The sequence below is a fragment of the Neolamprologus multifasciatus genome, chromosome 4 (assembly GCF_963576455.1).
Source record: "Neolamprologus multifasciatus chromosome 4, fNeoMul1.2, whole genome shotgun sequence".
NCBI classification, from domain to species: domain Eukaryota; kingdom Metazoa; phylum Chordata; class Actinopteri; order Cichliformes; family Cichlidae; genus Neolamprologus; species Neolamprologus multifasciatus.
Genome location: NC_140442.1, coordinates 20,796,836 through 20,821,473, shown reverse-complemented (window position 1 = coordinate 20,821,473; position 24,638 = coordinate 20,796,836). Strand labels below are relative to the sequence as shown.

At 39.5% G+C, this 24,638-nt stretch overlaps 1 protein-coding gene and 1 long non-coding RNA gene across 4 annotated transcripts in view; one reads left to right on the top strand and one right to left on the bottom strand.

The window, feature by feature from the left end:
* grin2aa (glutamate receptor, ionotropic, N-methyl D-aspartate 2A, a) overlaps positions 1–24,638 on the bottom strand; it is a 171,521-nt gene that overhangs the window by 31,777 nt on the left and 115,106 nt on the right. For all 3 annotated transcript variants that reach the window (XM_085155572.1, XM_085155573.1, XM_085155571.1), the window contains 2 exons: positions 24,093–24,521; positions 9,039–9,153 (listed from right to left, as the gene is read on the bottom strand). In XM_085155572.1, the coding sequence (XP_085011698.1) occupies positions 9,039–9,153; positions 24,093–24,521 (544 nt within the window). The remainder of the gene's footprint in view (positions 1–9,038; positions 9,154–24,092; positions 24,522–24,638) is intronic.
* Positions 3,746–6,008, top strand: LOC146520369 (uncharacterized). Its single transcript, XR_014873546.1, has 2 exons — positions 3,746–4,660; positions 5,944–6,008. It is a non-coding gene; the product is annotated as an uncharacterized LOC146520369 (long non-coding RNA).

Below are 24,638 nucleotides of genomic sequence, written 5' to 3'. Positions count from 1 at the left end.
AATATAGCCCAGAAGAAGCGTATAGTATAGCTTTTATTTTGGAAAGAGCCTTTTCTCTGTAATAAACTCTCTTTTCCAAAGATGAGTGATTTCTCGATCAGATAGATTAATTTTTTTTATTTTGTTGTTTCAGCAACATTAAATTTAAAAACTGTACTTTTGAGTTAAAATATATATTTATAATTTTAATAAATGACAAATTAAAAAGGCATGAACATTTTTTTGTATCGAAAAAATATCGAACCGTGACACCAAAGTATCGAACCGAACCGAACCGAACCGTGAATTTTGTGTATAACACACACATATATATATATATATATATATATATATATATATATATATATATATGTGCATGTTTATGTCAGGGAAGGCAGCGTGGAATATAATAAACAGCAACAGGCATCGGGGCAGAAAATGGCAAAACACTGCTCTAACTCTTTTCCTCCATCCAAGAAATCTTTCTGACGTCTCGTGTGTTTCCATCTCTCCTAGTACTGCACACATGCAGACAGAGGCATTGATATATTTTCATTCGTAGATGTTAGTGACAAGATTGCGAGCAGGGTTTCAAAAGGTTAAGCTAAACATAGTTTCTTTGTTTTAGGTGTGTGGGGGAAAAAAACCCTAATATCTTAACGCAGTTGCACCCGACACACATATCATAGCAATGCTAATATGTCAGCCACTTGACCTCGAAGTCATGAGACAGTGTTTGTTATCCGCACACAACCACACGCACACACACACACATGTTGTTGCTTCGCCTGCACGCCTGGCTAAGTCATTAACAGCCGAGCAGAGAGGAGGAAGTGAAATTAGCATTTTAATTGTTTTGCTTTGAGTGGTTTTCTATCCTCTGACAGGGATTAGAGTCTCTTCTCCACTCTTAGTCGGCACCGCTGTCAACAGCTCACTCTGCTGTCGGCTACATTCCTCAAACTGTGCGCGTGTGTGTGCATGTGTGTGTGTGTTTGTGTTTGCGTAGGCATATGTGTTGAGGAAAGCAAAGCCGGACGGTACGCTGAGGTGGCACCCATGCTTCTTGCGTGTAATCGTTAGTCTCGAGGGATCGGCCACATTTTCCTGTCTGTCTTAGCCCAGCTGTTTTGCATTTCTCAATTGAGTGAGTGCGTGTGTCTGCGCCCATCCACATATGTGCGTTTGTGTCTGTGTGAGTGTGTATGCATTAAAGGGGTGGAGATAATAGAAAATTTTAATGGGAACATAAAAATGTAATTCGTGTATCATAATTATGATCAGACAATAAAGACTGGTTGTGGACCTCAGTCATTCGGTAGGGTTTGAGAGTAGAGCCACTGCTCCTCATCATCAAATGAGTCAGTTGAGGTAGTTCAAGCATTTGACCAGGATGCCTCCTGGGCACTTCCTAGGTGGGGTGTTCTGTGCATGTCCCACCAAGAAGTGGCCCTGGGGCCGACCCAGGACACCCTGGATGGATTAAATCTCTTGGTGGGTTTGGGAGCACCTTCATGTCTTGCCAGAAGTAGGTGGTCCTGATTTGAAAGAGGAGGTTTAGGCATTTCTGCTTCGACTACTGCCTACTGCTAACGTCTTGAGGCAACTGTTGTTGTGATTTGGCACTATAAAAATAAAATTGAAATGAATTGAATTACTAGAACATGGGCCCAGATGGATAGATGGTTGGATGGATGGATGGATAGATGGAGATCCCTCCTACCGAGTTCATTTTCTTATCCTCTCTCCTGTTTGTACAACTAAATCCTGTTTGACCCGTACAGCCATTAATATCATCTTTGAAGAGTAGTCCTGATTTGGTTGGATGAGTCAATAAACTAAGAAGCGTGATAAATGCACTGCTCAGAAAATAACAGGGAAAGGAGGAGGAGGAGGGAAAGAAGAAGCTGACTTCAGCAACTCCTCTGATTTCCTGTCCTGCTGTTCTCCTCTTCCCTCTTCCTCCCAATCGCTCTTTCTTTCCAATTAAAGAAAGAGGGGCTATAAATTAATTCCCATAGAGGTAGGAAGATACTCTCTATCGACTGGTCAGAGAACAAAATGCTGAATCTACCCACATCTAATACCAAATATTGTGCACATGCTGTTCATGGAAAGCAGTGCACATGTTTGTGTATGTGTGTGGTTACAATCTTAAAGCCTGTGGGATTACAGCATTATAACAATCCACGCCGGCAATCCTATCGCATCATCACTCTGAAATAGATTTAGAGCCACTTGGTGGCGGGATGACACTCTGTCCCTGAAGTGCGGTGTATACTTCTTTGTATACTTTTTTCTTAAAGCCCTTGTTTCATCTACCAGTCCTTCTTTTGTCATTTCACACTTGTTCCGCTTTGTTGTTCTTTCTATTCCATCATCATCTTTCTTTATTTTTGTTTCTTTAAAGGTCTTGCTCTTTGTACCAACATGTCTTTTTCTTCATTCGTTTCATATTTGTCTCTTTGTGTTACACTTTTTCTACCCACACAAACCTACACACACACACACACACACACACATATTCAAGGGCTATAATAAACCAGAACCTGGATGAATAACAGATAGAGTATGATAAAAGAATAAAGTGAAACCGGGGTCATGGCTTTTACACCAAGCACATTCTCTGTGCCAGTCTCACGGGGAGAGTTATCGTTGTGGCAAGTTGCATTATGGGAGAATGAGTTCCTAATAGCATGGAGAAACCCATTCAGTCATAAAATAGTATCTGTCACTCCTGTCAGACAAAATTATGTCAGGAAAATGGATTCTGCTCTCCCTCTCCTACACCCTACGCTTGCTCCGAATGTGTGCAAGCGTGCGGGTGCACGTGCACGCCGCCGTTTGTGCGCGAAAAATGAGGGCATAGAGAAAGAGGATGAAAGAGTGGAAAATCGAAAAGAAACGGAATCCATTAATTTAGACATATTTCTTTAAAGTGCAGCTCTTTCACAAAAGCTCAGAGAATAGCGACGCCTGAATCGAAGACGCATGTGCGTGTTTGTGTGTCAACTTGCAAGTGTGGGTGCATGCACGTGGGCTTTTCTGTGCGTCTGCTCTCCATATTGTGATTCTCCAAGCACAAATCCCATGCTGTCTGTAATAATTATTTTGCGAACTGGCTGCTAACGCCACAGCAGTTCCTGAAGCAGTTTACGCACGCCATCGACTCAGCAGGAATAAAATATAACATCCTGGTTCTGATCGGTAAATACACTTTTCTCGTGCTGTTGATGAAGTCATGCTTTAATTCAGCAAACAATTATAATGCTGTAGACTTTCATAAATAATAAAAGGGCAATATACAAACAGAAAATGTAATATATTTTGATCAAATAAGAGGTGCATGGATCTAGATTTGGATATGTAGTAAGTAAGGATTATGTTTCCTTGTACATTTGTTGCATCTGTTGAATGAACAGTAGTTTGAAGCAGTTAATATTTTTAGACTTTGAATGTTTCAAAATTAAACAATTAGGAAAAAATGTAACTAGTAAATGGTAACTTTAATTATTTAAATGTTCTATTTACTGTGATTTTAGCTAATTTGTGATGAATGCCTAGTTTTATTTGATCAAATCGCATCAGGCAGAACATGAAAAAGTGAAAGTCATTCACAAAGAACCTGCTTAGCAACAGTAATAAGGTTATAAACTCAGATTCATATTTATAGAATGAAATGTAAAAGATCTCTTTATAGATGTTGTGTTTTAGACATTTTTTCAAATTCATATTAAGTGAAATAAATATTTTAACACCCTGTGATGAATCGCGTTACTTATATGTGTTAAACTAGTTATGAAGCAATTATAAAGTTATACACTAGTATGCAAGGAGCCAGACATTCTTGACATTTTTCAAGTGCTCTAGACCAACAGTTCTCCAGACTTTTTCCACTCATTTTCAGTCCAGACTTTTTACTTTACCATTTTCAGAACAAAGTGCTTTTGTTTTTGCCCTATGAATTATTCAAGTAAAGGCACCTAACTCCAGGCAACCAATTTTGTGTCTACATAAAGAATTTTACATTTTAGCTTTAAGCACTTTGTTACTTGTAGCCTGTCACAAAAGCAAATAATTTGTCATTTATTTAGTTGAGTCCATGAATGTCAAAGATAACACAGGTTGACAGGCATTAAGTAGTATTTTTATACCAACAAGGTGATTCTTAAAGAACAATTAGTGTACCTTGTTCCTAAAAATAAAAATTAAAAAATTCAATAAATAAATAAAATTGGAGGAAACTGGAGAAGTGGAGAACAACAGTGACAGGCACAAAACACTGAGTATCTACAGCCATCTATAAAGCATAGTGGAGGTAGTGTCATCATTTGGGGCTTCATTGGTGTCCAGTGGTGTTCGGGATATGCAGAAGAATATGCAGAAAATGCCTCCTCAGAGACCGGACATCAACACTATTGAAGCAGTGTGGGATCATCTAAAGAAGAGCTTTGAGTGTCCTTTAATAAGCCTGGAGGACCATTCCTGAAGGCTACTTAAAGAAATTACAAGACAGTTGCCTAAGAGTTCAAACTATGAGGAAGAATAAATGTGCTTATACCAAATAATGACATATAAGCTCTTTAGACGCAGCTCTCATTCATCCCTTGAATTAGGTGGCTTTTCATGCTTGAATTATTCATAAATCAACAAAAACACAAACTCCTCTCAAATTGATCAGGTACACACCCCCGTTTTCTACTAGCCATCGGGGCGGGGGGGCTGGGAGGAGATGCTGGCTGTCCGATTGGCCTCCCTGCTGCTGCGGAGCCTGGGGCGGTCTGCTTGCCTCCACCCCGGAGGGAAGGGTAACATCTCTTGGGTCTGGGTGCCGTTTCCCCCTCTGGGGGCGAGGGTACCTGGACCCGGGGTATAGAGTATGTTTGGGGAGTGTGATTGTGTGTACATGTCCATTTATGTTTATCCCTACGTTGGATGAGTGCTGAGTCTTTGTATATGTGTGCATGAGGGTGGGAATGCATGTCTGTGTCTGTGTGTGCCTGTTTGTCTGTGTCTATATGTCAGGTCGGGTCTTAGGCTCCACCTCTCTGGGAACTCCCAGGCCCTCCAAAGTGTGGAGGCCTATCTCCCCTCACCACACTCCCTGCCGGTGACTGATGCCCTCAGGGGCCGGTGCGTTGGTGGTTCTTGGTGTCCGGGGCTGGGCGCTCAGGTATGTACCAGCTCACTCCCGGTGGCTACTTGGCGGGGCCTGGCGCCTGTTGCTCGGTCAGGCCTCTTCCGGGGCGCGGAGGGCCCTCGGGCCTCCGGCCTCTGTGCCTGCGGCTCGGTTCACTCTGGCACAGCTGGCTGCCGGCAGAGCCGGCGGGCACGCCGGTGCAGCCCCCTCTCTACATCCTCTTGCAGACCATTACATGGGGAAACCATTTGAATACAAGCGCGCCGATCCACACAGGTGTGCACACGGGTGTTCACTGTTCGTAGACTTAAATCACACCTTTCTTGGCTGCTACTTCAAAGCACATTGTGCGCTGTCTGTCCTGCGTGCTGCACAACAACATTCATTATTTAGTATTTACTGCTGTTTACACTTAGCTAGATTAATGTGATGGTGTTGTGTTTAGTATGTTGCTTTGTTTTTTTTTGCTTGTTTTCTATTCTTTTTCTCCCAACAGGTGATCCCGGAGCTATTCCCCCCCCCCCCCCCCCCCCCCCCCCCCCCCCCCTTTCTCACTGTCCCTCTCCCCTTCTGTTTTTCTTTTCCTTCCTCTTTCTTTCTCCCTTTCCTATCCCTCACTCATGTCTGTCCCATTTGTAACAACTGAAAATAAAATAAAATAAATAATAAAAACAAAGGTCGATCAAATGGACCAATACGGCAATGCCATGATGATCCATTTGGCAAAATAAATCCATTGGGTATCCTTGTTGGTCTTCAGACAACAATTCTGACGGCTAAAGAACTAAATGGGACAGGCAAAAAAAAAAAAAAAAATTGATCAGGTACAAGGACTGGACTGAAAATGAGAGAAGAAACAGCAAATATCCAAAAAATGTCCATGTACCCATTCAAATCATTTTTTAGCCTCAGAGTGATTCTTTTCTGTCCCATTCAAATATTTGTTGCCTGGCAAACTGTTCGCTGATGGGCTGTAGTTACATCGTAAGGTTTTAAAAACCTTAAAGAGCTTTGAATAGTCGTAATAAAAACCCAGAGAGGCCGACAGTGATCACTGACTATTTTTAGGGGCTCGTTTAGATTAAATAGAAAAAGATACAAAGCATTAAAACGTCCTAAAACAACAACGGCATTAATTAACGCAGCGTAGTTTGGACCTGGAAGCAGGGTTAATACATCATCACTTAACAACCGGATTGCTCGAGACTACATGATCCGAGTCTGGCTCCTTGGAAGCAAAATGAGGGGTGACACAAGACAGTAGTACACAAACTGTACTACTGTATATGAATATGGCAAGTCCTTTCTGGTTGGTTCCAAGTTTGCTGATATCATTTCAGACTAAAAGAACCAGTTTAATATTACTTAATTTGCAGAAAATACTAGCTTTTATGTTTTACTTGTAATTAATTTTGCCTAATATTGCTAGTGGGTAAACTGCACCGAGTACACTTTTTTAATTATTATTTTTTCCCTTAGGACAAACTGATTAGTTGAAAAATTGGAACCATTTTAGTCAACCAAGACTTTGTTTTTTCTTTGTCTAAAGCTCTGACGCAAATCCCCCCCAAAAACTCCATATAAGCTCCATCCTCATTATCTAGGCAAATATACCCCCATGACTTCCTGCAAAATGTGCTTCATTTGAATTAAATAGTTATTCACAGATAGTTACGTAACCCTTAGTAAATAAATAAACCCAAACACCACACACACATCTAACCACACAGGTGCAATGACTTTAAAGGTAGCTCTTCTCTAAACTTAAAGAAAAAAAAAGGAAAAGACACATCATCTAACCAATGTGGGTGTGCGCTGCAGCGAGGAGCAGGTGTGCTCAAAGACAGGGAACTCATACACATGCTGGTGGCTCATTTATACCTTTCCTCTCCTCCTTTTGCTTCTTTCCTTTTCGCTTTCTCTCTCTTTGGGTCTCCATTTCTTGCGATCATTTGCTCTCAATATTCCCTCCCATCTGTCTCTGTCTCTTGTTCGTCTTGATACCGTTCCATACAGCACTCCTCTCCCTGTCTCTCCTGTGCCTCAGGGGGACACATTTTATATTTTTAGTGCATATCCATATTTTAGTGCAGTTACTGAATTTTTACCTCTTGATCATCGCAGGTCTCTCTCTGTGTGCCGCTGCTTTCTGGCGCATGGGTGGGACAGCAGCACCAGAGAGAGAAAGTGTGTGTGTGTGAGAAAGAGAGGGAGACAGAAAGAGAAAGAAAGAGAGAAGCTCCCAATTATGTTTCCACTTTGGGTCTCGGTGTGTCTCTTGCTTTCTGTCGCTTTCTCTGAACCACAGTACCATGTGGTGCTGATCAATTTCCCAGGCTCTGTATTAAAAACACCACACTCTTCCTCTCCTCTGCACATCAACAAAAGGTATTTTGCATGCATGCGTCTGTGTTTGTGTGTGTGTAGATATGAAATATGAAGCAGCTAGTCTCAAAGATCGGGTGGACTCTACAGATTGCGGCAAACTGAACTGCAAACTGTAAGTCACAGACACACACATATACGCATGGGTCTGACTTGAATGACAATTGCATTCGTTGCTGCACGAGTCTCCCGAAAAGAGTTTCTGTCAGTAGCCAGTGTTGACGAGTCAAAATACACACGTGCATGCACGTGAACCCGCGCCACCCTCCGGCATCAGAGGTCTCAGCTGTATTTTGAGGCCCTATCAGAGGGGAGAAAAAGAACACCAGAGTCTACAAATGATCTGAAGTGGTGATGAAAGGAAAGGAGGGGAGGTAAGAGAAGATGGAAGAGGACAGATGAGGTAAAGAAGAAGGGAAAGAAGATCAAAGGTGGCAAACAGCCGTAAAGAGGAGAATGAAGAGTGTGAGGAGACACATGCACAGGGAGTGACAAAATCAAATCAATGCAAAGAAAAGAAAATGACCATGAAACACAAAATTATCCATCTTCCCTTTACAATTCCCTCCAATTCCTCTCGTTTCCCCATCCTTCTCCCAAACTTGTCCTCTCAGTCTCACCCATTCTAACATATGAGCTATGGGGGCATTAAATATGAGGTATTTAAGTAAGTACCAGGGAGTCAGATGTAGGTATAAAGATACATGACTGCCATTTAAAGTCCATTAAAATGGCACGAATGCTCAGCCTTTCATAGTGGCCATTCTTTATAGAAGCCACCTAACATTAACCAGTTACAGCAATCCATAACCTCCTCAGTAAATGAGCTCATTGATCAACTGAGTGTTGTATGATGATACATAGGTGGCATTTTCAATACTGTGCTCGTGGCTGGTTTTGTTTTCGTGTTGCATGTCTCAGCGGTGACCTCTAAGTCAAAGATGGTGGTTGAATGTCATTTTCTTTCATTTTGATTTAAGTCCTACTGAGTGACTTTAGTCAAGCAATTAACATGTTTGCCAAAGATCCCGAGTTTGAGACCCGAAACAGGTACAAATTCTTAGAAGGACTCTGATATAAAAATCTGCCAAATCCAATATTTAGATCCATCCACTGTTGTGACCCTCCCACAAACAGGGGAGCAACAAAAACAAGCTTCTTCTTCTTTTAATAATTATCTTTTAAGCTTTTAATCAAGGAGAAAATATGGACAATTGGAAATGCCCTTATTTTATTAAAGAAATGCATATTTATTGAACATATGGAACAAATCATTATAAATCAAGCCTACCTGTTTTCAGCAACCATGACAATCTGATGGCGCACTGTGTTACCTAATGCAAGTTTATCATATTAAAATGCTCAGCAAAGCTGAAAACTATGGTGGTTATTAAATAAGGAAACGGGCTGGCTGCCTGGCTTCTGGAGCACCGCTAAAATGTCCCTAGAGACATTTTTTTCCCCTCCAAACTCATATTCTTTTTCAAAGAAGTGAAAGCTTTTCAGTGCAGGTTTCTTTAGATATAGATCCTACCTTCTCCCACTCTCTCTCCTTGTTAAGAACAATGACCACCAGCTTTGGGTTTTCCTGGTAGCCGTCTTCTGTGAAGGACAAGTCTCTGCCATCCCACGTCACATTCATCATGTATCTGAGAATGAAAGGAGCAGAGGATGAGATATAGTGGGGCAAAGGGTGGTCAGAGAGATGGGGAGGGGGGTTATGGGAAAAACCAGTTATTAACAAAAGAAATGAAATTAGTTATTTTGTGAGAAAAAGAGAAAAGGAAATTGAATTACATTAGCATGTGAAATATTCCATTTACAATCTACTATTATTATTATTACCTTTTTGCAATATTCAGGCTCTTGTAGTGAAAGTTATAAAGTCACATTTGATCATTATGGACTGGATTATGATTGTATTTTAGAACTAAAGAAACTGAACAGTCGAAGCATAAATGAGAACCATATGTCATATACACACACACACACACATACACACACACACATACATATATATATATATATATATATATATATATATATATATATATATATATATGTATGGCGGGACGGTATGTGTGCGTGTTACTCAAACTTGGTGTCCCGGGAATTTGAGGGTTGTGTGCAGTATCTTAGCTTTTCCCAGGACTGCACTCTTTTAAATAGAGATCTCTGATGTTGTGCCTGGAATCTGCTGAAGCCACTCTCTGGTTTACAGCTCCTAAAGCTCCACTTTTGACCTCCACTTTTGTTCCAGTGTGTTATTAAGCATTCATAATAATTTGTGTGCCCTTTCCATTAGTGGTCATCAAAGACGAACCATGGTGCAATACATAGACAAATCGTGATTTATGTGCATGAGCCATTTGTTCTGCCCCTTCTCTATTTCCTTGTGCTTCTTCTTTGTGATGTTGCTGTCTGCCGGGGCTGCTACATCTTCTGCTCCTTTTCAACCACCACTATGTCTGGTTGGTTGGCCAGCAGCTGCTTGTCTTTCTGGAACTCAAAATCCCACAGGACCTTAGCCTTGTTGTTCTCAACTATCTTCAGTGGTGTCTCCCATCGGGAATTGGGGAGTTCTAATCCATATGTGGCACAGATGTTTCTGTACGCTATCCCAGCCACTTGGTAGTGTCTCTCGGTTTATGTTGTTCCAGCTTCCATCTTCCATCTTGGTATTATGTACTGGACTGTCTCCAAGGCACCTTTGCAAAGCCTCCAATAAAGTCACTTTCTCCACATTGGGATTTTATTCAAGTTCATTTAACAGCCTGATGTCCTCACTGTAGAGCCTGGTGAGGTGCATCAATGAAGTCTCGCTCTCTCCCAGCATATACCTTAATATCATCCATGTAAGAGAGGGGGTTGTGTCTGGGAGATTGCTGTGGTCTGCTCTTAGGTGCACCATCCACTTGGTGTTGGTGCTCTGTACTATCTCATTCTCTAAGATTGTCTTCCAGGATTGCTCTGTGTCTGCCATCATAGTATGGTTCCTTTGTAGCTGAGAGTACACCCAAGAGAGCTCTTGTCTGTCTCTCACAAAACCTTCTGGACTTTTGTTAGTGCACAAACATCCTTCCAGATCTCCATTCTCTATATGTATTTGTAATTTTTGTACCCAAGTATTTCTGTGGCAGTGGCATATATGAGATCATTGCTTTTAGTGATACTGGTAGTGGGGATGTTGAGTACAGGTGTATTCACATTTGCAAGCATTTCCTGTGGTGAGAAAGAGGAAGTCATGCCCTCGGTTGTGTGGCTGTCTTGAGTTTGGCCACAATCTTCTTCCTCAGCTAAGTAGATGCATCTATTAGTGCAGATGGCTGGGCATTATTCAGTTTAGCTACAAACAGTTTAGTTACTCTCTTCTACCAGGTTTGGCTCAGTTAATATATATATATATATATATGTATAAATAGAGATATATGAGTAGGGAGATAGTAAAGAAAAAGTGAGAAAATACAGCACCTAAAGCCTTAGTCGGTCCATTCTAACACACCACACACGTACGCATACACTGTAATGAGTGACCTATATGGCAGGTCACATTAGCTAAGATGGAGGGCAGTGGGAAGATATTCTTGGGTCCACACAGCCTCTACATTAATCATGGCTGTCCTTCCTCACTCTGTCTCCCTCACTCCTTCTGTCAGCGCTCTGGTACAACACGACAGAGATGGCTGCTCTTTTCTTTCACCTTTATTCCATTCTGGGGGGCCAGGCGGGTGAAAGAACTCCTAAATGGAGCACGGACCCACTTGATGTGTCGTTGAAAACTCACAGTGGATTGCTGCAAGTGAGCTCTTTCAAGCTGTGTAGGGCATTGTGCAGGGACGTGCTGAAGGGTAAAAATGGCCAGAAAACTATTAAAACAAGTATTTGTGTGAGTTGGACCAAAAAAATAAATAAATGAAGAAATCTTTTTAACAACCTGCATGTGTAAAACTGTTTATTTTACGATCTTTTATTGGAAAGTGATTGTTTATTTATTTAGGTTCAACTGAATTGTTGGATTAGCTACAGATTTGCAATAGTATCGACACCAGCGGTGACGTATTTGCTCCGTCCGGTTAACACACAACTCCACACAACACCTTTGCAGATAGGGAGTGTAAAACATAGATGCAGCTTCTGGGTCGGAAAAATGAAGTCAATCCAGAAGTGCCTAAAAACCTGCATTAAAACCTCTGAAGGCGCCGAAACGATATGAGGTGTCATTGCAAAAAGACTTCCTATGGGCTCGGTCACTAATTTTGGGCTGTAGTACCAACATTTGCAACAAATATTAAGCTGTCTGAGGGGCACGTTAACATTAGCCATTGAAATATAGGCAGCATGGCAACGCAATGGTTAGCATTGTTGTGTTGACTGTTTGGATAAATGTAAGATAGGTTAATGAATGGGTGTTAACAATTATCTGACAGCTAAATTACCTGTCTATTATGTTACCAATAATGTAGGAGGTATGTTAATAATAAATTAATTTAAGTTAATGTTGTTGCTAGGCAACAAACATGATCAGTCCTGTCCATCTGTAACATTAGTAGACGGCCGCACAGTTTATCAAATTTTAATCTCATCCATCCAGTTCACTAAGACACACCTGAAACCACCAAAACAATCACCAAGGATTGTTTCCAGTACACACGGTGAGTAATCGCGGTTTCTGGAAAATGGTTAACTCACTAGACAGAAGATACGTTATCGCTTTTATTCACATCTGTCACTAAGCTACAATGAGCAAAGTTAAAGACTTTTTGTTTAGCTTCTAGGACACACCAAGTCCACCCACACCTCATTTAAACACCTTCTTTAATTAAAGAAGTTTTAATTAACAGAAATGCATCGAAATGTAAAAGTGAATCAGTGCCCTGCTGACTTAATTTTGTACTAAGTTTTCATTTTTTCAAAGAACTGCAATGAATTTAGTTAAACAACATGGACGGAGGTTAAAAGAGTTAATTTAACAGGATAACATACTTATTTGTGCCTGTATGTTTGTCCCAGGATGAAGTGGAAATCTATCTTACCAACTCCTGTCAAAATATGGGGTAAAGTATTGTCCTTTTTTTTTGGTCTTTATAAAAAATAAAAAAGAATAATACATTTCAATTTTCCCATTAGCTCAAAAATGGCACTTGTTTTCTGAGTTTAAAATTCTAGTATTAAACAATGTCTTTTTTTATTTACATAAAATCTTGTGTCATTAATGTTGTGCAATACCTATTTTATGTAAAAAAAACAAACAAACAAACAAACAAACAAAAGACACAAGAAAAAAGAAAAGCATTTATTACTTTATGGACTATCAGGGGAGTAACAGAAAATATGGGGAAGAAGCAAGAAGACGGTTCAGCAAGCCAGTAATTGAACCAGGGACTTGCTGCTCAAGACATTTAAGCTCATGTAGCATCAGGAGGCCTCCACCATGCAGCTTTCATGCTGCAGATAACAGCAACCACCACATAATCTGCCAGATATGACTGTGACTGCCAATTTACAGCTTAGCTTTTAGTTAATTAAATAGATTTTTATTATTTATGTACTCACTACTACACTAATCTATTTCAGAGGCTAGCAACTAAGAAAAAAAAAGTCACAAGGATGACAAAAGTAATTTTGAAGAGGTAGTTTAATATCTGTGCTTTGGTGGTGACATTTCCTGATACCAACATGCCCCCTTAAATTGCTGCTGATGACACACACACACACACACGCATGCACGCACACAAACACAACTCAATGCCCAGATGAAATCAGCCAGAGATAAGGGGATTGAGTGGGCTTTGTGATTAAAATTATCTGATTGGCCTGCAAGCAACCAGGTGAGTAGTATTAAGCCATTTGATTGGACACGCAGTGCTGCGCTCGACCCAATTATGCGTGACTACCAGGAGAGAATGAGGTGCTGGGAGCAGTACCAGAGCCCAGGCTGCTTTTTTTAGATACCAGTCCATTCTACACTTTGAAACCATCTGTGTGAAAAAAAGGAAGCACTCTCACGTGTTTAAAGAATGGCTCCTCTACCCCGGCTAAACTTTCTCTTAAGGGTGAAGCTAAAATGAAGCTCGTTTTTGTGGTTCTCACAAAAGCTTTTTACTGGGAATATTGTAGGCTGTTTTCAATGTGATGTGTCAGCACTTCATCATAACTCTGAACCTCTAATGATAGCAATTAAAAAAAGCAAGACACAATAGCTGTGTGTGTGGATCTGCTGTAAGAGTCATATGTAAAATTAGCCAAGCTGTTATGTTATATATAGACAAATATGAACATGCTAAACAGGATGAAAAGAAGGAAGGACTGGATTGTGTGTGTATGCTTGCAAGTATATTTGGGCTGACGGCCATCGAACAGGTGGACCTGATAGTGCGTTGCTAGGATACGGACACAGACTGAAGTGTGCATGCTGCAAAATGACCCTCAACAACCCCCCTCCCCCAGAGTAAACATCCCTGCAGACACTCAGGAACACAGGCAATTACCTGGCCAAAGGGGGCAGAATAGGGCCAGGACGTAGAGAAACAGCAGGGATGATGCAATCCCCCCCAACTCCCACTCCTCAAAAAAAAAAAAAGACTTTAAATATGAGACTGAGGGAAATCATTATCAGAGAACTAAGAGAGAGGAAGAGGAGTAACCCTTGATAGACTCTCATGAAAAATGTATAGAGTTACTTTTAAGCTTCTTTTGGAACGGAGGGGTGTTGTCATGAGTGGAGGTGAGGGTGTTTTTTTCTGCTGTTACTGCAGCAGAGTTAACAAGACTACAAGTACTCTGCAGGAGAAAAATAAGAGCACACACTGCATTAAAGCTGCAAGTGTTTAATATTCTTAACACTCCTACTGCTGTTTTTCTTAACCGTTTGGTTAATCAGGGAGAAAAAGAATATTAACTGTGTCACCATTAACAACAACAACGACGACGTTCTAAGTAAAATGGTAACATTCTTCCAAGCCCACCGTCCAGGTCGTCTGGATTTTCTGATGACAGCACTGTGCTCTGAACTGCCAAAGTTCTCTTGACAAAGACTAAAACACTCAAAAACAAATGTATTTTGAGTGGTTCTGGATTGTCTCCCGTGTGATAAGACATTAACTTTTATCTATTTTAGCTTTAATACAGGAACAAGTAGACTATACAAAGATGGTACGATGAACTATAAAACACTGAACGTGATCAAGATAGAGACAGGGACCAGTCAGAGCAAGGATGTATACTGTCAGGGTACTTGTGAGCAGTGCACACACAAGAGATATGCCCTGTGAGAGACAGCGGAGGAAATCTGAAAAAAAGATAAGGACTGATGATTGAGGGGCTTTAAAAGGACCCAAGGGTGGGTAGTCATTTGAAAACACACACTCAGCCTCAGGTGGCAGGTGTTAAGTCTGACAAGAAGAATAGCTACAAGAGGGGAAGCACATGCTATTTAGCATCCATTCCCTTGTGCTAAGAAGGGTTTGTATGTGTGTGAATTTCAGCTGCATGAGTTTAGGTGGCATAAAATAATATTATAATGTAAACAATAATACCTACATCATGAAATGGTTTCTTTTGCTCCACAAAACAATATATACGTGTTCATATACTAGCAACATCCGGTGTAGCTGCTGCTACAGTCCAGCTGCTTCAAAGTTTTGTGTGCTGTGCATTTAGAGATGCTCTTCCGCATCCTTGGTTGTGACACGTGATTGTTTAAGTTACTTTTTTGTTATGTGAGTTGCTCTTTGTCAGCTCAAGGAATTCTGGCTCCTCACCTCTGACCTCTGAGGGTATTTTCCCCAGAGATCTGCTGCTGACTGGATATTTTTTCTTTTTTGGACCATTCTCAGTAAACTCTAGAGATGGTTGTGCAGGAAAGTCCCAGCAGACCAGCAGTTTCTGAAATAATCAGACCAGCCCATCTAGCATCAACAACCTGAGTTGGCTAAAGACAGACATTCTGTACTTACGTAGAAGTACAGGTACTAGCGTTAAAACAATAGTCCAGTAAAAGTCTGGGTACTGATTCAACTTCTTTACTCCAGTAAAAAAGCTAACTGAACATAATCCTCTGGTGATAAATACATGAACATGACTGCATTTCATATGTTAGTGTTCAGGGTCAATCAGTTTGATGTTTGAAGGCTCGCAGTGACGATATAATAATAACTTCCCCCAAACGTGTTAAACCAAAAGTAATGAGCCTGATTTGAAAATGTAAGGAGTATAAAGTATAGATATTTGTTTAAAAATGTAGGGAGTAAAAGTAAAAAGTAGTCTGAAAAAAAAATACTAATAGAACAGACACCTGAAAATTGTACGTAAATACAGTAACAAAGTATTTGTACTTGGTTTCTTCCCACCGCTGTCAACAACCGAGCCACATTCAGATCCCTTAAATTGCCTTTCTTCCCCATTCTGATGCTCGGGTTAAACTTCAGCAGGTCATCTTGACAATGTTTACGTGCTTAAATGCAACAAGCTGCTACCACGTGATTGGCTGAGAGTTGTGTGAATGAGCAACGGAAAAACGTGGGTAGTAAGTAAAACTGATTTTGTTCCTTGTGTCAAACAACTGTTCTGCTCTACAAAGAAGAAGCCAGATGTCTGGTTAAAATATGTGAAAACATATAAAATATTTTAAAAATTCAGTGCCAAGGAAACATTTATATTTCTTAGAGCAACAAACGACAGGGCAGTCGTTTAGCTGAAGCTAAGTCGATTAGCCTTTCAGTTAAAAGTTCAACTTAAAACCTCTTTTATGTCCTCAGCTTTAAGTACTTCTTTAATGTTGAAAGTGGGGACGACTATACTGTTCGCTTTAATTCTCCAAAACCAAAACAGAAAAAGATGATAACTATCTGAGCTCCACGATCAGCCAGTTGGAAAACTGATTTTCTCACAGCTTGTTTAAAGTGCACACCCACCGCTGCCTAATGAACACTTCATTTGAAGTATCAGGCACTCGACCTACAATCAGTCTGTTGTTTTAGATTCGAAATGGAGAGACGCTTCATAGTCACCTCACACCATCAATGTTTAAGCCATAACCACTGTACTCACACACAGACACACATCTTCTACCTTTGTGTGAAGGTTTATTTGCCTATTTGAAAGCTGATAACAGTGGTGCGAGGCCTAAAACAGCTGTTTTTGTGAACGTGAAAATGCTTAACCCTCTGGCTTTGTTAAAAATCACTACCCTTTCAGCTTGTTCGTGGCCAAAAGTGGCCACCAACAGATTAGGTCTGTAATTTTTATTATTTTTATGTTTTTTTGCCATTTTTTCTGCATAAAGCTTTTAAGTAACTTCAGTTCTTTTCATAAATATAAAATAATTATTACTTTTTACATTTTTAACCCTTTAAACACCAGTTTGGTTGTCCACTGCACTAGCTGGAAGACAACCTCAAATCTCGCAATTTTATATAATTGCATTGCTACTGAAATTTCTTGTATTATTAATAGTAGAGTCTGGGGCATGTAATTGATCCACATCAACATTGATTATAATGCATTGTTATTTTTGTGCAGGGAGAGCAAAAACATAAAAACTTCCTCTCAGCTTGTTTGTGGCCAAAAATGGCCACCCCTTGTTTACGTTTACAAAATGCTATAAAATTCATATATATTAAGAAAAATTCCCACTTTTTTTGACATGATTTTTTAGATTAGCATCAGTTCTGTTCATGAAAATCAAAATTTCATTCAAATTCATAATTTTAACCCTTTAAATACCAGTTAGATCACATAATCCTAGGAACTCATAAATGGAAAAAATCACAAAACCCCAATTTTTTTCCAAATAAAACATGCCATCTGATTTACTTTCTAACCATGATGGAGGTTAGATGTATAACAATAATTAAAAGTATCAATGAGTTTTATGCATCTTTGTTTTTTTGTGCAGTGACAGAAAAACATAAAAACTTCCTCTCAGCTTGTTCGTGGCCAAAAATGGCCACCCCCTGTTTACATTTACAAAATGCTATAAAATTCATATATATTAAGAAAAATTTCCACTTTTTTTGACATGATTTTTTAGATTAGCGTCAGTGCTGTTCATCAAGACCAAAATTTCATTCAAATTCATAATTTTAACCCTTTAAATACCAGTTAAATCAAATAATCCTAGGAACTCATAAATGGAAAAAAATCACAAAACCCCAATTTTTTTCCAAATAAAACATGCCATCTGATTTACTTTCTAACCATGATGGAGGTTAGATGTATAACAATAATTAAAAGTATCAATGAGTTTTATGCATCTTTGTTTTTTTGTGCAGTGACAGAAAAACATAAAAACTTCCTCTCAGCTTGTTCGTGGCCAAAAATGGCCACCCCCTGTTTACATTTACAAAATGCTATAAAATTCATATATATTAAGAAAAATTCCCACTTTTTTTGACATGATTTTTTAGATTAGCATCAGTGCTGTTCATCAAGACCAAAATTTCATTCAAATTCATAATTTTAACCCTTTAAATACCAGTTAAATCAAATAATCCTAGGAACTCATAAATGGAAAAAAATCACAAAACCCCAATTTTTTTCCAAATAAAACATGCCATCTGATTTACTTTCTAACCATGATGGAGGTTAGATGTATAACAATAATTAAAAGTATCAATGAGTTTTATGCATCTTTGTTTTTTTGTGCAGTGACAGAAAAACATAAAAACTTACTTAAATGTTTACATTTACAAAATGCTATAAAATTCATATATATTAAGAAAAATTTCCACTTTTTTTGACATGATTTTTTAGATTAGTATCAGCGCTGTTCATCAAGACCAAAATTTAATTCAAATCCAGACTTTTAACCCTTTAAATACCAGTTAAATTACATAATTTTAATGATTTACAAAGGGATAAAAGCATAAAATCCCCATTTTTTTTCTAAATAATACATGCAAACTGATTTATTTTCTAACCATGATGGAGGTTAGATGCATAGCAATAATTAAAAGTATCAATGAGTTTTATGTATCTTTGGTTTTTTGTGCAGTGACAGAAAAACAAAAAAAAATCCCTCTCATTTTGTTCGTGGCCAAAAAATGGCCACCCATGTTTACGTTTTCAAAATACTATAAAATTCATATATATTAAAACATTTTTCTACTTTCATTGACTTGATTTTTTAGATTAGTATCAGCGCTGTTCATCAAGACCAAAATTTAATTCAAATCCAGGACTTTTAACCCTTTAAATACCAGTTAAATTACATAATTTTAATGATTTACAAAGGGATAAAGGGATAAAGGGATAAAAGCATAAAATCCCCATTTTTTTCCTAAATAATACATGCAAACTGATTTATTTTCTAACCATGATGGAGGTTAGATGCATAGCAATAATTAAAAGTATCAATGAGTTTTATGTATCTTTGGTTTTTTGTGCAGTGACAGAAAAACAAAAAAAAATCCCTCTCATTTTGTTCGTGGCCAAAAAATGGCCACCCCTGTTTACGTTTTCAAAATACTATAAAATTCATATATATTAAAACATTTTTCTACTTTCATTGACTTGATTTTTTAAATTAGCACCAGTCCTAGTCATGAAAACCAAAATATAATTCAAATTTAGATATTATACGCTTTGAACTGGGTGTGGTTCCCAATCAGCCAGAGTTCACACCCAGTTTCACACCTTGGCTCAGGCGATTAGAGGATCATCAGGGGGTCCCTTTGTCCCTCTGGGGGGGGGGGGGGAACACTCCCACCTTCTTGCCATATTGCCAGAATAAATGGTCTGAAAGCTGTTAGGTTGACTTACAGCAGTAGCAACGTCTGCACCTGCATAAACTCCAGGACACGTTTACAAACAGTGTTTGTTGTTGTTTGCGCTGCAGCTGCAGGTTTGAACTCTGCAAAATGTCCTGTGATTGGGGTTTTTTTTGTTTTTGTTTTTGTTTCTAGAGTTAATATTTTGGGTATGGTCTCTTTTTATGAAAAATACAAGAGTAAAAGTGCTTTTCACATGTGCTTCAAAGCTAAGTTTGACTGGGAACCTCAAAGCTCAATATCCTGCATCCACAGGAATTCACTGCAGCCTATGTAATGTTTGATGCGTCATTATTTATTCCAGTCTATCTTGCAAATACATGTTTGTGCTGCAATGTCATGCACAAACACAAACTATCAGATCCTTAAAACCAAACCTATGTCAAAATTGTTTCATTATATTGGTCCATTGGAGTGTGGTAACCCATCAAACGCCCCTAGTGGAAACCAAGAATATTACATGAAATTGCTTGCTTGGCAGAAAATGGGTCAAGGATGTCATGTGGTAGAAAAAATGAAAAACTACAATTTTCATGTGTTGAGTTTAGAATGAAAGCAATTTTACCTAAATTGCATGCTATAGTACTGCCAGTAACAAGGAATCAAAAAAGGTGGTTATAATGGGTTTCAATTGGCCACAAGTGGCCACAATCAGTAAAACGGGAACAATGTGGTGTATAGTGAATATTATTGACATTATTAAGGAGCTGATGTTGAAAATTAAAAAAATTTAATAAAATGCACACCTTTGGAAAGTTTCATTCCATTTGCATTAACAGAACAAAAATGGTTGAAAACCGAAAAGTGAAGTGGCCACCAGTGGCCAGGTTAGAAACCAGAGGGTTAATTATACCGATAAATCATCCGCAGCATGTAAACAACAGCTTTTTTGAGGAACAAATTCAACTACATTCATTTTTTTTTACATAGTGTGAATTCACTAGAAGAGCTGACTAAATAAAAGAGGTTTCTTTTTTTAATGTTTTGCCTGCTTATACAGTAATAGTATAAGAGCAGTTTCATTACAGAATCAAATCCACTGTAGTGTTTTACTCAGTGTTTAGGAATCTTACCCCTAAATACACGATTAGTTCTGAGATCACTTGGTGCATTTCACATCCCACAAGGGACTTGCAAACATTTACATTTACATTTATTAATACACAAACGCCCATAGGTGTCGTTAGCAAGTGATTATGCGGTAATGTATTATGTATGAGGCGTGGATTGATGGGCATGTTGAGACTCTGGGGCATGACGGTCTCCATTCTCTAAAAAGACAAAAAAACACGTTAGATCAACGCTCTAAAATGATAAATACGCTAAACGGTTTTGTACAGCACACATGAAGAAGAACTACAGGCAAAACCATTTTTTCTGTTGCCATTTTTTCCATGCACACTGACGTTATCTTAAAATAGTTCTCCTAGTGGACATTTATGCAAATTAGTGCAAATATGAAGCTAAATCCTAAAAAAACTGAATAAATAGATAAAATGTCCAAGTTAGTCAGTGATGTTGCATTTTTTGCATGTAAAAAACCCCCAAGGATATCTGAAGGACATAAATGTATTTGTTTGTTCCTGAATTTAAATGTCTGGAAAATGTTTTTTAAAAATGTTGGGGTTTTTTTGTTTTATTTTGGAATATGTATAGAGTGATTAAGAAATATTCAATATTCAAAACCAAAACCTTTTAAACACCTTAAACTTTTAAACCAGTTTTTATCCAGTTCTCAGATTTATAATTATGAAAATGTACATATTTTAAGAAAAAATGCATTTTATGTGTCTGTAAGTGTCGTACAGAAAAATGCCAGAAAGGACAGGTTACGAAAAATCGTATTGTGTAGCGCTGTTGAGCAAGCGTTTGTCTTTGCACCGCTGAAATGACAGCTGCCCCAGGACTAACTTTGTGTGTGTAATGTGCATCTGCGAAAAAAAAAAAGTGTTTTCTGAATTTTGACCCCCATATATCACGGCTAGAGCCCGAAATTACCTGTCAGAACAAACTACCGGCACCACGCCTTTTCCACACACACACACACACACACTAACACACTGATAAATAAGTGCTAAAGTCTTTTAAGGCACACTGTTCTCCACAGGAAGGTGAGCAGCACACTGTAAATCTGTCATGACAGAACTTTCTCTTAAGGGGGGATATTTCTCTTGTTTCTAACATTCGCGTGCACGCGCACGAGCACATGTGCACGCGTCGTATTTTATATGGAGTACAGGTTGTCACTCGGCCTGATTGCTGCGCTGGCCAGCGCTCTTAGTTGGTCATTTGTCTCCTGTTTTTATTTAATTTTATTTTTTATTACTTGGCACACCATATTCATCTTGGATATGTCACAGTGGATTTATCATCACGGCTGACACGAGCAAAGTGACTGAGGTAAAACTTCACTAAAGGCCCGAAACTATAGTAGTACAGTATAGTAGCTATAGTAGTAGCCACTGAGTGAAGGATTTTTTTTATATATTTTTATTTTTTTTGTAAATTCAGCAATAACTATTAATAATATTCCCATCAAAACAAGTTACTTTCAATTATGAAATGGTTTCTGGCACACTTAGGGCTGGAAGGAGCATCTGCTTTAAATCTAATTGTTGTGACAAACCACAGTGGAGTCTGAGAGGTGCTCAAGCAAACAAACAATAAATCTCAAGTTGAACACTAGCCAGATGCTCATAAGATAATAATACCATTATTGACATCTTGCTTACAAAAACACACCTCCTGAAAGACTGGGATAAATACTGTGCCTAAAGGAAAATACTGAAATATGTGCCACATACTGTATATTTGCACTTACATCCCATCTGCTCACCTCTCTGTGCGTGCATCTGTGTACTTGCATGTCTGTGAGCTGACCGTGTCTTCATGTCTTCCCTGACAGCTGATGATGGTCCAACAACCCACACTTGCCATCGCCCTGACCTACCTTTAACCAATCGTGTTTTCTCTTGTTCTGGCCTCAGAGCCCTATTGGCTGAGTTCTCTCACCCACTACAGTGCCATCTGTGGAAACTGATCACCTGAGTAACAACCTTAGGCAGCAGAGCACGCTGGGAACAACGTCAGCTGGCTCTTGATGTTTGGTGATTCTGTTTGATGCGTCTCTGTTTCCAGACAAAATGAGACATAGATCAGGTTGTAAGTTAAGATGCAGTCCGTCCTACTTTAATGACTCCTTCTGCAAATGACCGCTGTTTTGAGCAGAAGCTCGTTAATTGGTGCCAGTCAGCACCAGTAACTACCCCGTTACCTCTGCGACTTTAGGGTTGTTATGGCTTCAGATGAAATTCGGGGTGGCATTTGGAAGGTGTGGGAAGATTCAGACAGAAACATCATCAATAATGATGAAAAGCTGGTAGAGATGTAGGTGCGCAGAGAAGAAAGCTCTGCTGTGACCTAGCCACAAAGAGCCAATTAAAATGCATCATATGGCAGAGTGAACTGACCAAAGGGAATAAAAAAAATCTCAGACTTCAAACTCAAAGCACTAAACCAGTATTATCCCAGCAGAGAAAGAAAATTGGAACTTTAATTCTAAAAGCTGATGTTACATGAAGGGAAAAAACCCATCACTGTGTTACAGCTGAGCAGCTGCTGGGCTCTTTTCCTCATTCTGTTTTTGCACTAAGCCATGCAACCTTCTCTGAGATTCTGTCAAAGCCAACTATTCAAACTTTTGCTCCAATGCCATCATCAGCACATAAGGACATGATGGTTAAATCAGCTGTTTCTAAAAATTCTTATTCTTGTTGGGTTTTAAGAATTCATCCAAGACAAAGAGCAGCGGCGTGATTTCTGTGTCGACTCAAACGCTGGATCACTTACATCAGATGAAATATTATATTGATTTACTGTGTTTGGCAAAATGTTCAGCACACTGCTAAATATCAAACACATCCATATGGCTTCATGTGTAGCTAAATTGTTTCTAAATCGCTCCCCAGACTAACCGTTTTAGTTGCAAGATAAGTAACAGTAGGCACAGACAGGCGAGGTTTTTCCTCCCTGGAAATACGTCGTAGAATCAAGTTTTACCCTTTAGACATGCAAATTTTAATTTCACACATCATTATCTTAAAAAAAAAATTACAATATTGGGATGTAAACACAGGTTGCGCGACTGTGTGTGTCCCTCCTTCCTCTGCCAGATGGAAAGCCAGACAGAGCTGGCAAGACCTGCACCATCTCCCACTGGCTGCTGCGGGGTTGAGCTCATGAGAAGGGGAGTAGAAGAGAGTGAATGAGAGATGGTGGAATAAATGAGAAAAGAACAGAAGGACTCATCAAGGAGCTCTTCAATTTTGGAGAGCACTCATTTGTAGCGGCCTCCCGCTGTTTCCCCCCAGTCTCGATTTCTTCCCTGCCCCTGTTTTTTCACTGCCTACATCACAAGCTCCCCTCTCAACTTCCATTCACCTCTTTTTCCTCTCTGTTTTTAACTCCTACACTTCCTCCGTGTTTCTTCCTCTATCTCTCCATCCCTTGCTCTCGTATCCAATAATTGCATCTTTTCTCGAATGGCAATCTTCAGCAGCAGCTCGGTGAAAGCTTCTCTCTAATTAGCGAGGATAAGGGTGAAAACAGAAGTTGGAGGGAAAGAGTCATCCATAAAAAATCGCTCATGCTAACTCGGGGACTTTTCAGATGCTTTTAAATTACACAAATCAAAAAAACCACCAATATTATTATGCTCCTCTTTCTGTTCTATTAGTGCTCCTCAGACTCACACGTACTTTATTTGTTAATAATCATTACAGACAAAAGAACAACAACAAAGAAATAAACTCTTTGCTTACTTATGAAGTGCACTGGGAGGCAGCTTGCTTGTCTTCTCCATCTGGCCGTAACAGGACGTCTTGGCTTCAGGGATGTCGCCGTACTCGTCCAACATGGCTGCCGCCGCTGACGTTATGATGCCTATACCGTCGCGAACACGGGCCTCCAGCGGGTAGTCCCAGTCATCGTACGACACCGAGATCATTCCAGACGGGAACGCTTCTGGCGTTATTTCTGGGTTGCCGGTGGTGAGCGATGGCACAATCCAGATGTATCCGAAACCGGTGAGGCCCAGAGAGCGAGCCTCCTCCAGGATGTACACCGCCTCATCTTTGGAGCAGTACAGCAGGACCACCGGAGACTGGACCTTCTTCAGCATGATCTGAGAACGACTGTCTTCCTCCACGGCATCCAGAGTGATGATATTCTGCAGGTCCCAACCCACAAAACTAAAGCAAGGATAACGAGAAGAGGAGTGAAATGTTAATATTTAACTAATAGACTATTAACTTTGCTCAGGTGCTGGCAAGGGCAGTTACAATTATCCATTATAATTAATATCACTG